Source organism: Dermochelys coriacea, chromosome 19 (genome assembly GCF_009764565.3).
Source record: "Dermochelys coriacea isolate rDerCor1 chromosome 19, rDerCor1.pri.v4, whole genome shotgun sequence".
Lineage (NCBI taxonomy): Eukaryota > Metazoa > Chordata > Testudines > Dermochelyidae > Dermochelys > Dermochelys coriacea.
The window spans coordinates 2,963,021-2,978,148 of NC_050086.2; the positions used below are offsets into that span (position 1 = coordinate 2,963,021).

Consider the following 15,128-nt stretch of genomic DNA (forward strand, 5'->3'; position numbering starts at 1 on the left):
GGCCTTCTTGGCAACAAGGGCACACTGCTGACTCATATCCAGCTTCTCGTCCACTGTCACCCCTAGGTCCTTTTCCGCAGAACTGCTGCCGAGCCATTCGGTCCCTAGTCTGTAGCGGTGCATTGGATTCTTCCATCCTAAGTGCAGGACCCTGCACTTATCCTTATTGAACCTCATTAGATTTCTTTCTTTCAAATGGTCTCCCCTGACCCAGTGCCCAGCCCCAGAACTGCCTGGACCCAGCATGCCCCCCCCCTGCTATCACAGAGAAATCAAAGGAGGGCAGGGCTAGGGAGGCCGTGTGTGTGCGGCGTGTGCCTGGGTGCACACGTGTGTATTGCAGGGACAGGCATGCCAGCCTTGGTGACCACACAGCCAGCCCCATCCATCCTGCCGTGCCCTGAGCCCCTGGAGGGAGCCCTACCCTGGTGTGGCACTCCCAGCCCCCGTGCCCCCTGGCTCTGGGGAAGTGCACGTGGCCAGTGACTGAGTTCCGGCCTGGCCCCTTTCCACTGCCTGCTCTGTTCCCCTTCCTGCTGGGGCTTGCTGACCTCAGGCAGCTGCGGGACTCCCCGTCCCTTCCTGCTCATTGTGTGTGTGTGTGTGGGGGGAAGCTGCCAGGCGGAAGGGGGGGAGCCAGCAGGGTTTGTCATCCCCCTCCCCCCCACATCCACCCCCCCCGCCCTCTGCCCCCACATCCTCCATCCTCCCCCTGCACTGTCCACCTCCCCCCAGCACAGTCCCCATGTCCAGCCCTCTCCCATGTGTCCCCTGGGGCCGGACTGAGCCTGGTAACTCATTTCACACAGGGCACTGCGGCCAGCTCTTGGTTCCCCCTGCTGCCCTGGGCTGGCCTGCAGGGCTCACCCGGGCAGGAACAGCTCCTTGCCCCGGGCCCTGAGCCAGCCAGCCCCTGCGCTGGTGGGACCAGGGAGCCTGCCAGTGCCCCTCTACTCAGCCAGACAGGCGGGGGCTGCCCAGGGGAACCGCTCCTGCCCCACCCACCCCTAGCACAGCATGGCAAGGGCACAATGGCGCAGACGGCCCCTGTTTAACTCCGTTGGACCAGGGGCAAGTGCTATCCGGAAACCAAGCTGCCCCTGGCAGACGCACGGGCCCCAGAGCGGGACGGGGCTCAGCAGGAAAAGCCCTGGCTGCTGGAAGGGGCCCGGGGGAGGCAGCAGGTGCTGGCTTGGCCCCTGCAGGCTGCTGGAGGGGAGGGGATGTGGGCTGGGATCATCCCCTCCTGTGCCAGGCTGGGCAGGAGGGAGCTGGGCTCCAGGTCCCTCCTGACAAGTGGCACTGCGGCAGCAGGGTCCTGGCTGACCCATAGCCGTTGGGCCAGGAGGTGGCAGGGCTGCGCGCTCGGCCAAGCTCCTGCCCCAGGGCATTGCCCACAGCAGGGTCACTCGCTGGGCACATCGGTGAGTCACTCTCTGTGCCCGGGATGCCCTGTCCGTGGGGGAGTCTGGGGGTCATGACTGGTGCTGCAACAGAGCTCGGTGATCCAGGCAGAGCCCACGGGGATGGGTGCTGGAGACAGACCAGCCCAGATGGAGCAATGCCCCTGGCAGATGCCAGCCCAGGGCTGGCTTCTCGCCCTGCTCAGCCCCAAGTTCAAAGCCCCTCCCTGCACTTGGCCAGAGCCTGGCTGGGCTGTAAGGAAGGGGGGGCGCCACCTAGTGGAGACAGGGCTGCACAACAGCTGGGAGGAGGGTGCCCGGTGGCAGGGCGGTTTGGCGTGCCCCACCCCGGTGCCAGGAGCTTTGTGCTACTCCCGTCGCCTGGGCACAGTGGGGAAGACGCGGCGCCCTTGGGGGTGCTGTCTGGGGGAGGGGGCCTGTCTGAGAAGCAAGGAGGGCTGCTCCTGAGCACCCCTCTGGTCTGGGGGGAAGCTCCTACAAAGCAGGGGTTCGACCAGCACCCAGGTGCCCCCCTCCTTGGGCTCAGTTCTCACCGCAATGTGGCCACATGGCCCATGCAATCCTGCCACGACCCCCCCAACCCTTGCCATGGCTCCAGCGCCCCCTGCTGGCCTGCAGTGCATGGCTGCGGGTGGGGAACAGCGCTGCCAGGCCCTGGCACGGGCAGGCGGAGAAAGATGGGGGAGCCCAGTCCCTCAGCACCCCCATTTCCAGCTGCAGCTTCCATAGGGGTCAATGCTGGGCAAAGTTTATTGTGCAACAAGTGAATGAGCTCCCATTATCCCCAGTACAGCCAGCCAAGTGCTGGCCCAGCCCCCCCCAGTATGGCCAGCCAGGGGCCGGCGCGGCCCCCCTAGTACAGCCAGCCAGGTGTCAGGCCGGCCCTCACAACCCTGACACAGACAGCCATGTGCCCCCACTTCCTGGTACTGCCAGCCGGGTGCTAGGCCAGATCCCAATCCCAACACATATTGCCACATGCTAGCCCCCTGCAGATCCCGGTACATGGAGCATCCAGAGCCCTGGTGCAGCAGTTGCCATTCCAGTCCCTGCCCCTAGCAGTGGTTCAGGGGTCGGGAGGTGCCAGTCACAGTGAACTCCGCCCGCAGGACCTCGGAGCTGGCACGTGTCTCCTGGCCCGGCTGCTGTCCGCCCACAAAGAGCGTGAAGGCGCCTGGCTCCAGCAGCCACTGCTCGGCCCAGACGGCACGCTGCACGTAGGTCACCAGGAACAGCAGCTTCGCCGCCCGACCTGCGGCAATGGGCACCCGGCGGAATCCGACCAGCTGCCAGCGGGGCACCGGCACGGAGGGTTGAGCCCAACGCAGGTACAGCTGCACCACCTGCAGGGAGGGGAGAGGCGGGCTAGGAAGAGCAACGGGGAGCCAAGCACCCAGGGCAAGGCCAGCAGGGACACGAGTCCTACCAGGTGCTGCTTTTCCATGGGCAGCGTCACCGCTCAGAGACAACCTGAGACACTGGCTGAGGCAGAACCACGGCACTGCCTCACCCCAAAGCCACAGGAGTCAGCAGGACCCCACCACCCCTGATGCCCCCAGCCCCACAGGGGAGGAGCCACCATCACTAAGTGCTGGCCTGGCACAGGGCCCATAGGACAATCCCATTCCCCCAAGCCATGCCCTGCCTCACGGGCCCCTCCCTCTACATCCCCTTTGCCCACCCCCCACTGATCCGGGGCAGGGAGAGCTCTCACCTCTTCGCCATCCCTCTGCCCAGTGTTCTCCACCACCACGGAGACGCTGAGGTTGGCGCAGAGGGGCAGCGCTGTGGGGCTCAAGACCAGGTCCCGGTAGAGAAAGGTGGTGTAGGACAGTCCATAGCCGAAGGGGTAGAGCGGGGCCTCTGGCCCATAATACCGGTATGTGCGCCCCTCCATGGTGTAATTCTCCATGGCTGGCACCTGCAGAGAATTACAAGGGATGGAAGACATCAGCCACAGGCCACAGTGCCATGAAGGCCTGGGAGGGGGCAGGATGGGGCCACGGTGCCATGCTGGCCTTGGGAATAGGTGGGGGAGCTGAGGGTCCACTGGCTATGGGCACATGGAGGGATGGGCACAGGCTGCAGGGCCATGCCAGCCCTGGGAGGGGGAGGCAGGGCTCACAGCCCTGTCCTGTGGGGCTGGGGCTGTGCAGAAAGCTGGGTTCTGCGCCCAGAGCAGCTGGTCCCAAGGGAGGTACCGTGGGACTGGGAGAAAGGTCATGTGCTTCCTGGATTGAGCATCACCACGCCAGGGCAGCTGGCGTCCCCCACTGGGCACCCAGCAGATTTCCGAGCCCCCCAGCACCGGGTGCCCCTGGTCCTTACCTGGTCCATGCCAGCTGGCCAGGTGGCTGGGAGCCTGCCCGCCGGGCTGGCCCCCTCCGCCCCCAGCAGCACCTTGCTAATGGCGATGCCTGCAACCTGTGCTGGGAAGAAGCACGCCAGGATGGCGCCCACTCCGTGATGGGCCTGGGCCCAGCCCACGTCCAGCGGCCCCGCGTTGAACAGCAGCAGGATGATGGGGCGCCCAGCAGCTGCAAGGGACAGGCCAGGTCAGACCAGAGCCCCTCCCCTTGGCATGGCAGCTTGGGGGACTGCAACACACCGGGCCCCAACACTAGCTCAGGGAGGCCCATGGGGCAGAGGCGGGCCCGTGGGGCAGCGCACGCTGGGGTCTCATCCCTAGACCAGGCCGACTGAGGTCTGCAATGCTCCGAATACCCCAACTATCTGTCCCGCTGGGCTCTTCCGTGGGAGCCCATCACTGTGGTCTCTGGGCTGGGCACGCGGGGCATTGAGCTCAGTCCCTCCAGGGCGACCCACGTGCAGGGCAATGGGGAGATGGGGTGGGCTGGGCCTCAGGGGGTGCTGTGCCCACACAGCCTGCCCCCTGTCAGCTCCTCACGGGTGCCCAGATTCCCACCCCCGGCAGGCCCCAGGGTGCGAGTGCACCCTAAACCACCTCACCCCCGGCCACGGCGTCCTGCAGCAGCTCCTGCTGGTGCCCGGGCAGGGACAGGTCCCATCGGTCGTTCGCCTCTGTCTCCAGGTCAGTCCCTGAGCAGGAAGAGCCAGCGCCAGTCAGTCGTGATGCTCCTGCCCTGGGCTGCCAGGGGCTGGGTTGTGCCCTCCGTGCAGACCATGTGCCTCACCTCCACCCCCCCACCCGGCGGGGACATGATGTGGGGGGTGCTGAGGGTGCCAGGAGGCTGGCAGGGCTCCCAGCGGAGAGAGGAATTGTGGGAGTTGCCATGCTAAGGAGAAGCCCTTTGGCAGCCGGCTCGGGGTCCTGGGTCCTACCCGCCCTGGGCACTCGCGGGCTGTCTTGGTGGGAGGCCCGTCACACAACCAGCAGGCCTGAGCCCCGAGTCCACAGGCCCAGCACGGCCCCCGCGTCAGGCTCTGGGGAGCGGTGGGGAGCAGGAAGGCAAATGTCAGCTGAGACTAGAGGGGCTCTGAGCCCACCCCCTCACACCCAGACTGGGGCTACCACCCACTGCCTGGAGATCCTGCTGCCCCCCCACCTGCCCTCTTGCCCCCCGTACCTGTGCCCAAGCACACCACGATGACGTCGGCTGCCCGGACCGCTCCCTCCACCTCGCTCGGTGAGTAGCGCTGGCACTTGGGCTCGCTGCAGCCTGCGGCGAAGGTGATCTTGGCCGGCAGGGTCTCCAGGCCCCTCCTGCACCGGGATGGGACCAGCCTGCCATCAGCTAAGTCACTGATACAGGGGCTGTTGCTGTGGCACTTGGGCTCCCCCCTCCAGATGGAGAATCCGCCTCCCTAGCAGGGCCGAGTGGGACCAATGGGCAATTCTGCACCAGGTGTCGGGCGGGGATGGGGGAGTACCACCGATGCCCCTTTGCCCTGGGAGCTGCCTGGCTCGGACCAGGAACCAAGGGGTGCCAGGAGCCCAGCCCTCAGAGCAGAGAAATGCCACAGCACCCTCCCCACCCAGCTGATGGCTGGAGCAAGGGGGGAGGGGTTGCTCTTGCCCTACCTGGGGGTGTAGATGTACTGGGGGTCCGGGATGGGTGCATAGTCCCCAAACAGCACCCTGGGGTTGTCGGCAAAGGGACCAACCACCTGCAGAGGAGGGGAAACAGCAGAGGGTGGGACAGGAGCCGCCCGCTCCACCCTGCCAGCCCCAGAGCCCAGGCAGTGCACAGAAGCCGGGGGGGCCACGGGAGGAGGCATTTGGAAGCAATGGAATGAGTTGGGTGGGTCAAGCGCGGGCCTAATGCAGCCCCTGGCAGCTTTGAGCCTCACTATGGGGGAAGGCGTGCTGTGCTGGCCCCCCCGGCCACCTCCCATGCAGCGCCTGCCATCCCCGGGCCCCATGGAACAGCACACCCCACCCAAGCTCACCGGGGCAGTGCTCCCCCCTCACCGTGCAGCATCCGTCCAGGCCCTGCTGAGCAGCACCCACCGCCCCCCATCGAGCAGCACCCGCCCCAAGCCCCCCTGTGCAGTGCCCCACCCCCCACCGTGCAGTGTCCACCCGGGTCCCACCCTGCCTCGCTCCCTCTTGCTCTCATCAGCCAGGCCCCAGTGCCCAGCGGGACCTGCCGTCTGCACAGGCCAGCCTTTGGTACTGAAGGCTGGGGGGCTTCAGCTTGCTCCGGGGGGGGGGGCGGTGTGTGGCTGTGGGGCCCCTGGCAGGCTGTCAGCATGGCAGGGTGCCCCCGGTGTCACGGAGTCCCCAGCTGAGGTGTCCGGTGTGGGGCAGGGAGCCCCAGCGTGGCCGCGGTTCTCTGGGGCAGGTCTGGGGCAGGGCACGCAGTGACTGAGGATGCCCGGGGGCTGCGTGCTCTGCTGGGCGGCCAGCACCTCTGGGGCACGTGAGCCAGGAAATCCCAGCCACGGCGGCCCTGGTAGATTCCCCCGCCCCGAGCGGGACACTCACCGCGATGCGCTTGCCGGCAAGGGCCTGGGCGCTGAGGGGCAGCGTCCCCCTCTCGTTCTTCAGCAGCACAAAGCTCTTGACAGCGGCCTCCACGGCGAGGGTCCTGTGGGCGGGGCTCTGCACGGCGCTCAGGTCGAGGGCGCTGTAGGGGTTCAGGGCAGGGGGGTCGAACTCCCCCAGCCGTAGGCGTGTGTAGAAGAGTGGCCGGACCCGGGCCCTTACCGTCTGCCAAGGGCAGCGAGAGCCCATTACACCAGCTGGGGGCAGCCAGAGCTCAGATCTGGGGGGGGGGCACTGCAGCCCCACATCCTAGTCCCACCCGCTCAGGGGGTGGCTCAAGCTCAGATTTGGGGGAGACAGGCTCTCACCCTACAGCCACTCTCCCACCAGTGCCAGGCACACGTGGTGCTCACCCAGCCGCAAGCAGGATGAGCCAGCCCACGTAAGCCCAGGCCCGGGGCCCCTAGTGCTGAGCTTGCCCGCCCCATGCCCTGCTCCGGTATTGACACCCCACAAGGGCGGGGAGTGTCCCATCCACCCGTCCGCGCTGCCCCCAGAGGTTCTCACCTCCAGAGTGATGTTGCCCTTGGCCACAGCCTCGCTGACGCTCATGAAGACATTCTCCGTCAGGCTGAAGGACAGCTCCAGGTTGCAGCCAGCGTTCACTGAGGCTGCAGCGTGGCGGAGAGACGGGAGACACAGCGCATTACTGCTGGGCTCAGTCTCTCCCCCTCCCCCTGAGGTCCCCCCACCCAACCAAGTAGCCTCTGCGCCTGCCAGTCTGGGGGCAATGAGCTCAGCTCTTGAACTGCGGCTCCAGCACCCTTGTTAACTAGGCCTCACGGAAGGGGAGCAGCAGGGTTTATGCAGAGGGGAAACTGAGGCATGTGCGTGTGTGTGACTTGCCCAGGGTCTCATAGCAGGTCAGTGGCAGAGCTGGGAATAGAACCCAGGAGTCCTGATCATCAAACCAGTGCCCAACCTTCTCCCCACGCCCCCCGGCACCCCATCACTGATTGTGCCCCTGCCCTCCGATGCCAGTTCTGCTCTAGTAGTATCAGCAGGAGCTGGGCCCTGCCCTGCTCCCAGCCCAGGCGGCTCTCGGCCAAGCAGGGCCAGGCTCCTGGGCCGTGGGCTCTGTGCGTCCAGGCTTACCGATGGCCGTCTCCAGGAAGCTGTGTGTGTAGCGATGGGCCAGCATGATCAACTCCATGGCCCCCTCGTCGCTCACTACGTAGCCCTGGAAGCCCCACTCTGCCCGCAGGATGTCTGTCAGAAGCTTCTTGTTGGCGCAGGCGGGCACACCGTTGATCCTGCCGGGTAGGGTCTGGCAGTTATTGCAATGCTGAATGCAGCCACCTCTGGGGCGGGGCATGGCAGCTTTTTAACAATGCCTGGCAATTTGGGACAGGAAGTGAAGGAGAACACTGCACCTCGGTTGGAATTATAGGGGGTTTTACTTCAGCAGAATGTAACTGCCCACCTGGGAACCCCAGGCCACAGGGCTCCCGCCCTGACTCCCGCCAGAAGTGCCATGAGATCACTAGCAATGACAGATGGAGAGGACCGAAGTTTGACTTCTCTTCTAGAGGACAGCGCCCCCGAGCAGCGTGCAGGGGCATTGGCTCAACAGAGACGTGGGTGGAATAGCGCCCCTTCCTGAGCCACCTGGGGACTCCACCCAAGTCCCAAACAGAGCCAACCCCGTTCAGCTCAAAAGCTGTACAGCTGCCGTGGGGTTCAGCCTGCTGACCTGCACCCTTTCAGGGCAGAGCGGGGTGTGTGTGAGAAGAGCCCTCATCTGCCCCAGGAATAGCTGATGATGAGCACAGGCAAGGAGTGGCCTGCAGCACGCAAAGACCTCTGCCCCGTGCACAGCCACGTGCCCCATCACAGTGCCTGTTTGGCCGTGGGCTTTCCTCGCCCAGTACCTGTTGTAGCTGCACATGATGCTGTAGGAGCCAGCGTGCACACAGGCCCGGAACTGGGGCAGGAAGGTCATTCTCCAGTCCCGCTCTTGCACCTGCAGGACGCAGAGCACTCGGTCAGTGCCGTGAGCCTGGCGCAGACCCCACCTCCACCCCGTGGCCCCCACCATCAGCCCTGGCAGAGCTCACCGGGACCCAGGATTCTCTCAGTGCCAACTGGCAGAGAGCACAGAGAGACCATAGAATTGTAGATGGATGCCCTAGGCCAGTTATATGCACCCAAGGGTGGCACATGAGGTCTCTCCCACTCTTTGTAAATGTGTGTATGGGTCATATTTCAGGCGTTCCGTATCTACACTGAAAAGTATGTTCTGAAGATAAGGCAGATGACTGGGCGGTGACACTGCTCAGCTAGGTTCCTTGCAGACAGGGGGTGACAGATGCTCATCTATCTGTCTAGTCATATGCGCATTGTGCATCATAGGTCTTACAAGGGATGCCTATGTGCACACCAAGCCAGGCACCAGGTGTAAGATTGTGAAATCTCCATGAGGAAAAACAGTCAGCCAGGCGTAGGAGCTGCTTATGACTAAGATCCAAGGATTAGTCCGGTATATCAGGTTTCAGAGTAGCAGCCGTGTTAGTCTGTATTCGCAAAAAGAAAAGGAGGACTTGTGGCACCTTGTGGCAGACAAACAAATTTATTTGAGCATAAGCTTTCGTGTGCATCTGATGAAGTGAGCTGTAGCTCACAAAAGCTTATGCTCAAATAAATTTGTTCGTCTGCCACAAGTACTCCTGTTCTTTCTGGTATAACAGGTACCGCAAGGAAACACACAGTAACTTTCACCTAGCAGGCAAGCTGACAGCGTGACTTGTCTCCTGAACGAAGATCAGAGCCAAGCCTGGAAGGACAGCGGGTGAGCATTGCTCTATCAGGCTGAAAAGTAGCTGGCTCAACAAGCCTGGGTTCTTCACACCTTCAGAGATTCCCGGGCCAGAAGGGAGCACTGTGATGGAGTCTGGCCCCGGTACTGAGTGTCAGAGACCTGCCACACAATAGTTCCTGGAGCAGGTCTTCAGACAAACCTCCCATGTGGAGGAGGGATGGAGACTGCCCCACACCCCAGGGCGTGCTCTAGCATGTGTGTGACGAGTTTATTTAACATGGGACCATTTGTTTCCATCACTCAACTTGTTCACTCCAATCTCTGGGGTTTGTTAAATAAATGTTCTCTTGTTTTCACTGCCAAGGGCTCAACGCTGGGTGTTAAGGGGGGCGGTGAGCAGAGGTGGAACTGGCCTGCTCCTTTGGGGGCTGCAAACTTGTGAATATTGTGCATGTCCAGTGGCTGGAGTGGGCCTATTGCTGGCCTGTAATGAGACAGTGGGGCCTATGGGGCAGCATTTATGGGCGGTGGAACGGGGGAGCTGACCCCCAGCAGACACGGACCAGACTATCGTGCAAAGGGCAGGTGGGAGCGAAGTCCCTCACGGCTCTGAGTATCGCCAGGGAGCGTCATACCCACCTTGGCATCAAAGCTGAGTCTGGAGACGGGCACGTTCTCGGGCCCCCCGTGCACGCTGAAGTGCTTGCAGCCGGCGCTGGCCTTGACGTAACGGGGGTGGTCGCCCTGCAGCCCCTGCACGAATGCCACAGCCAGCTCTGAGCTCAGGAACGGGTCTTCGCCGTACGTCTCCTGAGGACGGACAGACACGGGTGTTGCTGCTGCCCCCCCCCGCTGTCGGAGCGCTGGCTGTGGGGATAGGACCCCTGTTCTCCCGGGCCCCATCACTCATTGCTCTGCGACAGCTGCCAATTCCCCACCTGCCCTTCCAAAAAGTCCTGTAGCTGCCGCAGCCTGGGGACTTTGGGAAATGAGACCGGGGGGAGGGGCGGGGCTCAGTCCAGGAGCGGGCCCACATCTCGGACACATTAGTACAAGGGGAGCTAAGGGCAACCTCAGGACAGAGGCCACAGGGGGTGAGAGGGAGCGTGCAGGGTCTGCCAGAGGGGCCCCAGCACATCCGGATTCAAGCCGGGAGAAAGTGCGAGGTGTGTTGGGAGGGGATTCCAGGGCACACATCACTTTGCCGGTGCCCCTCAGTCCCACCCGTAGCCCCCGGCTAGCCCAGCCCTGGGCTCCCCCTCCCTATGGCTCTGCCGGTGCCCCTCAGTCCCACTAGCTTCCCCTGGGCTCCCCGTCCCTACAGCTCTGCCGGTGCCCCTCAGTCCCACCCGCAGCCCCCCACTAGCCCAGCCCTGGGCTCCCCCTGCCTACGGCTCTGCCGGTGCCCCTCAGTCCCATCCACAGCCCCCCGCTAGCCCAGCCCTGGGCTCCCCCTGCCTACGGCTCTGCCGGTGCCCCTCAGTCCCATCCACAGCCCCCCGATAGCCCAGCCCTGGGCTCCCCCTGCCTACGGCTCTGTCGGTGCCCCTCAGTCCCATCCGCAGCCCCCCGCTAGCCCAGCCCTGGGCTCCCCCTGCCCACCCCACTCCCGATCCGGCTGTTACCTGGTTCCTGCCCCACAGCGGGTGTCTCATGATGTTCAGCACCGGGCTGAAGCAGCTGAGACCTGTGTGGTCGCCGTAGTTGCCCGTGGACATGAAGAAGTTGTGCTTGGCTCTCACTTCCGTGGCAGTGGCGTTGGCCACGCGGCGGATGAGCTCGGGGCTGTGGGGGAGCGGGCAGCAGCTGAAGCATCAGGGAATGAGCCAGGGCTGTGCCCAGAGATGGCACAGAGCCTGCGCTGGACTAGGCCCCAGCATGGCCTGGGGGGACACCCAGACATGACAGCATGAAGGCCCCCTGTTCAGGCCCCCCGGCTCCAGACAGTACCTGAAGGAGGCGGCCAAGCCCAGCGCTTGGGGAAAGGCCGTGGCCCAGCCAGGGGCTTCCCCATCCCCCCTCAGGCACTCGGTGTTCCAGTTGTAGGGCTTGATCCCCAGCCGCTCGATGGGGGGTGCTGGCCCGTTGTACTTAGCGCCACCTCTTGCCATCTGTGGGGCAGACACCAGAGGTGAAGGGGGGCACTGAGGGACATATGTGGCCAGGCACTCTGCAAAGGGGCTGCCATCATTCGCCCGGCCTGGCCCTGCAGAGAGGTGGGGCAGCCAGCGCACTCGGCTCTTCCATGCCAGATCTCACTCTCTGTCCCAGCAGGAGATTGGACAGGGCTAAGGAGGCACCATCTGGGGGGATCTGTGGGATGGGAGATTCCAGGGGCACCCAGCTTGACCGCCCCTCCCTCCGATTCAGAAACCCCACCCCACTGGTCTCACTCCCAGCTTCCTCCCCTTGGACGAGGGTCTTTATAGGGTGCCATGCCAGGCCCAGACTCCCACAGTGAGACGCCAAGGCCCCAAGGATGCTGCCCCCGCCTCACCCCCCCGCCCATGGGGAGGGCAGAGGCTGTCGCTGCCCCACAGAGGGGATGCAGCTGTCAGTGGGGTTGCTGTGCTGGCTGCAGAGACCCTCTCCATACCTGCAGCACCAGCTCCCCCAGGGTGAGCCGCCCGATGAGGTCGTCCAGCCGCTGCTCCCAGGGCAGGGTGGGGTCCCGGAATGGGTAGTCCTGGGCCAGGACCAGCCCTGCCCAGAGCAGCAGGGCCGCAGCACCAGGCCAGCACATGGTGCTCAGCATCCAGCACAGAGCACCGGCTGAGGAGAGAACACACCCATCGATAGCACCTGACAGCGCCAGCCCAGGGGCCCGGGCACAGCTGGGGCGAGGGCTGGACTTGCAGCTGGTTCCAGCGAGGCTGAGCGCCTCCGGACCAAGTTCCCCACTCGGAGGGATCCCCATAAATCCTGCAGCCACAGGCCACTGTCTGGGGCTTCCCACAGGCTGAGCGCTCCATGTCGTTTACCAGCCCCGCACACGATCCGTGTGGCATGTGCCAGCCGGGGGAGCGTCCCAGGTCGGTGCTGCAATAACAACCCCAGATCCATGGCACCAGATGTGCCACAGCTCCCTGCCATGCCGGAACTGGAGCCCCCCGACCCCGTCAATTAACCACATTTGGCAGGAACGGGAACCCCCCCCAGCCAGGGACCGGGGAACCCCAGCTAGAAGCAGCCCCTGGGACCTGGAACGGGGGTGACTGGGGAAGGCCTGGCCGCCCCGATCCTGCCCCCCAGTGCGTGTCTGCTCCCCCTCCCCCCGCAGCAGCAAAGGGGGGCAGGCGAAACGTGCCTCGCCCCGGGCGCACGGGGCCAGAGCCGGGCGCTCCCAGCTCCGGGCCCCGCCAGCGACCCCCGCGTGCGCCCGGCTCGCCGCCCCGCGGGGTCAGTCACCGGCCGAGCGGGGCTCGCTGCGGGCTCCGCTGGCGGCTGCGGGCGAGGCTCTCCAGGGGTCCCGGAAGCCCGGAGGAGGGAGGCGGTGCCGGGGAGGAGCGTTACGCGGAGCTCGCCCGGCTGGGGTGGAGGGGAGCCGGGGCAGCCCCGCACGGGGGAGACGAGCCTGGCGGTGGCCCTGCAATGCTGGTGCCTTCCCTGTGCCAGCCTGAGCCCCCAGCCCTGCCCTTCCCGGGGCACCACACGCTGCCTTTCAGCCAGGCCAGGACTCAGCCTGGCTCTGGAGCCAGGAAGGGGCTTCTGTGACCCCCTAGCAGAGCCCACCCTGCCCCCAGCTCTTTGGGATCAGGCCCCAGGGCGGTGCACTGGGTGAGCAGCGTTGGCTGCAGGCCAGTCTGAGAGGAGACCCCGGGGCCTGACCACTGTTCCCTCTAAGCTGTGCGTGTGTGTGCACGCCCACCGATCCTAAACCCGGCGCACACAAACATTTGCACAGAAGAATTTTTTTGTGCGCACGGCCTGTCAAAAATTAGAGGGAACATTGGGCCTGACCCCCTGCTTTGGACTCAGAGCTGAGTCAGGCTGGGTCCAGTTGCTGCCACAGGTGCCCAGTGGCACAGACCTTGCTGAGCCCGGCCTGCGTCAGTGCTTACTGAGCCCTGGCGCCCTTCACAAGCAGGCTGGGCTGGGTGCACTGCCCGCAATCTGTGCTGCCGGTGGGGCCTACGCTGCTGAGCGCCAGGAGGCCAGGCCAGCTGCTTCCCTTGGGTCCCAGCTATGCCGGATCCTGCTCTCCGGGGACAGGCAGACGAGGGCAGGACATGCACCAGCAGCTGGCGGGAGGCTGAGATCTGGGACTGGAGGGAAGAGTTGTAAGGAATCCTGACAGCACTTCTCACTTGGATTGGAAACCCCAGTTGGACGGGGGAACCCTGGCCTGGTTCTGGTCTCACGCCCGTTTGATGCTGGAGTGAGTGCATGGAGTCCAGCCGGGTCATCTTGCCTGGCGCTGGGGCCTGGCGCTGGGGGAGATGAGCACCAGGCATCGTGCCTTGGGCATCTCGATAGTGTGTATCCGGCCGGATTGGCATGGCTTCCCTGCACCGCGAGGCCAGCAGAGGGCAGGGCTCACTTACATATCGGCTCCAGCAGCCCCTGGCAGCAGCTGGGTTGGACACAGCTGGTGTGACGGGTGGAGGGGGGAGCATGCCTGGGTACTTAGCCTCCGGGTGGCACCATGGGGAGTGGGGTTCCCTTGCTCACTCACCCCCTTGGCCTATCATATCCCCCTGCGCCGGGCTTCGGGGCTATTTGTATCAGAGCCCATGGAAGCTGAGGTGCGTCCAGGGAATTCCCCAGCACCCTACAGCTCATATCCTACAATTTGCCCTCTTCCCCATCCAAGCTGGTTGCGGGGCACTGATTGGTGGCCAGATGTTACTACTACGGCAGTGCTCACAGCTGCTGGGGAGCTGGGCTGGGCAGGTGGGGAACTGTCTGATGTGTAGACAGGATGGTAACAGCAGACGCTGTCTCTGGAGCAGCATCCTCTCTGGCTCAGGCTGTGCCGTGAATCCCCTGGAGCTGGTGTTGGACAGCACCACCAGCCATAAGAACCCTTTGTTTCAGTTTCCCATTCCCTCAGCCTCTCTCGCGCACCACAACCCCTTGCAGCCCAGCCACTGGGGGAGAAGAAGCCCATTACAATTTAATTAATAATAGTAGCGATGAAATTGCTGCACATGGTGGGATTCTAGGCAAAGGCCATTGTCCTAACAAGCACACTATGAGGTCAGAAATGCCCAGCATAAGCCACAGCTATAAGTGTCGATGTGGGGCTATTTTATGAATTTGCCAGTGGGCCAATTAGATTTTAAATCTAACAAACTAGATTGGCTACAACATTTTTCAAATTGGCTAATGTTGCAGTGGAATTTAAATAGGAGAACCTCTTTTGCTGAGTCCAGAGAGCGTTAGCAGGCTAATTTTAATGCTAGGTTCTTTTCAGATCAGCTTTTACCTGGGACAGTAAAGAGGCTGCTTTTCCCACAGGCCAGCTACTGCCCTGTGCACATAGCCTGGCTCCTTCCCCAGGCACTGAGCCGAGATGCCTTGCTATAGTCCAGATTGGCCATCAGCGCCTGCCCTAGCTCAGCTCTCACCTCTCCCTGCTGAGTATAACAAGGGCCCTGGAGGCTCAGAGGTGCCCTTGAAGAAGCCAGCACCATCCACATGGATAATTAAAAAGCTGCCCTGACAGCAGCTGTCAAGGCAGGGAAACTAACCCCCTGGAGTGGATAAGAGGCCTTTGAAATGCACCCACAAAATCTTCCCACACAACCTTTGCATGAGTGGAAATTCACATTTGCATCTACACTTGGATTCTCATATGCAACCCTACAGTAACATACTCATGTGTGCAGTCCAGCGCTCCTGAGCAACCCTATAATAACAAACCCACATGCGTAGCCCAGCGCTCCTGAGTAAACCCTATAGTAACAAACCCATGTGCGCAGCCCAGTGCTCATGAACACAGTGCTCATTGGGATGGGGAGTAAGGCTCCAGGAG

The 15,128-nt window shown here is 63.6% G+C and overlaps 1 protein-coding gene across 3 annotated transcripts; it reads right to left on the reverse strand.

The window, feature by feature from the left end:
- Positions 1-750: 750 nt before the first annotated feature.
- On the reverse strand, positions 751-14,982 carry LOC119845297 (probable beta-D-xylosidase 7). Of its 3 annotated transcripts, none has more exons than XM_043505900.1 (15): positions 13,459-14,982; positions 11,748-11,923; positions 11,102-11,262; positions 10,777-10,936; positions 9,791-9,961; positions 8,265-8,356; positions 7,489-7,646; positions 6,901-7,004; positions 6,334-6,558; positions 5,428-5,513; positions 4,973-5,109; positions 4,395-4,484; positions 3,753-3,961; positions 3,139-3,345; positions 751-2,767 (listed from the first exon to the last, which is right to left on the reverse strand). In XM_043505900.1, exons 2-15 carry the CDS (start codon positions 11,904-11,906, stop codon positions 2,480-2,482), a joined length of 2,247 nt encoding a protein of 748 aa, XP_043361835.1. In that variant the 5' UTR covers positions 11,907-11,923; positions 13,459-14,982; the 3' UTR covers positions 751-2,479. The 3 variants fall into 3 exon arrangements, with proteins under 3 accessions (XP_043361835.1, XP_043361834.1, XP_043361833.1); XM_043505899.1 differs by lacking the exon at positions 13,459-14,982 and adding an exon at positions 12,560-12,747; XM_043505898.1 differs by lacking the exon at positions 13,459-14,982 and having other exon boundaries at positions 1,405-2,767; positions 11,748-12,430.
- Between the last annotated feature and the right edge of the window lie 146 nt (positions 14,983-15,128).

Bases quoted from the DNA above. Each gene is read 5' to 3' on its own strand.
- LOC119845297 (XM_043505898.1), bottom strand. From the start codon at position 12,068: ATGGGGATCCCTCCGAGTGGGGAACTTGGTCCGGAGGCGCTCAGCCTC. The intron at 9,962-10,776 runs GTAACAGCCGGA...GTCCGTCCTCAG, and splicing joins CGCTGTGGGGCAGGAACCAG to GAGACGTACGGCGAAGACCC. The intron at 3,346-3,752 runs GTAAGGACCAGG...AATTCTCTGCAG, and splicing joins GGCCAGCTGGCATGGACCAG to GTGCCAGCCATGGAGAATTA.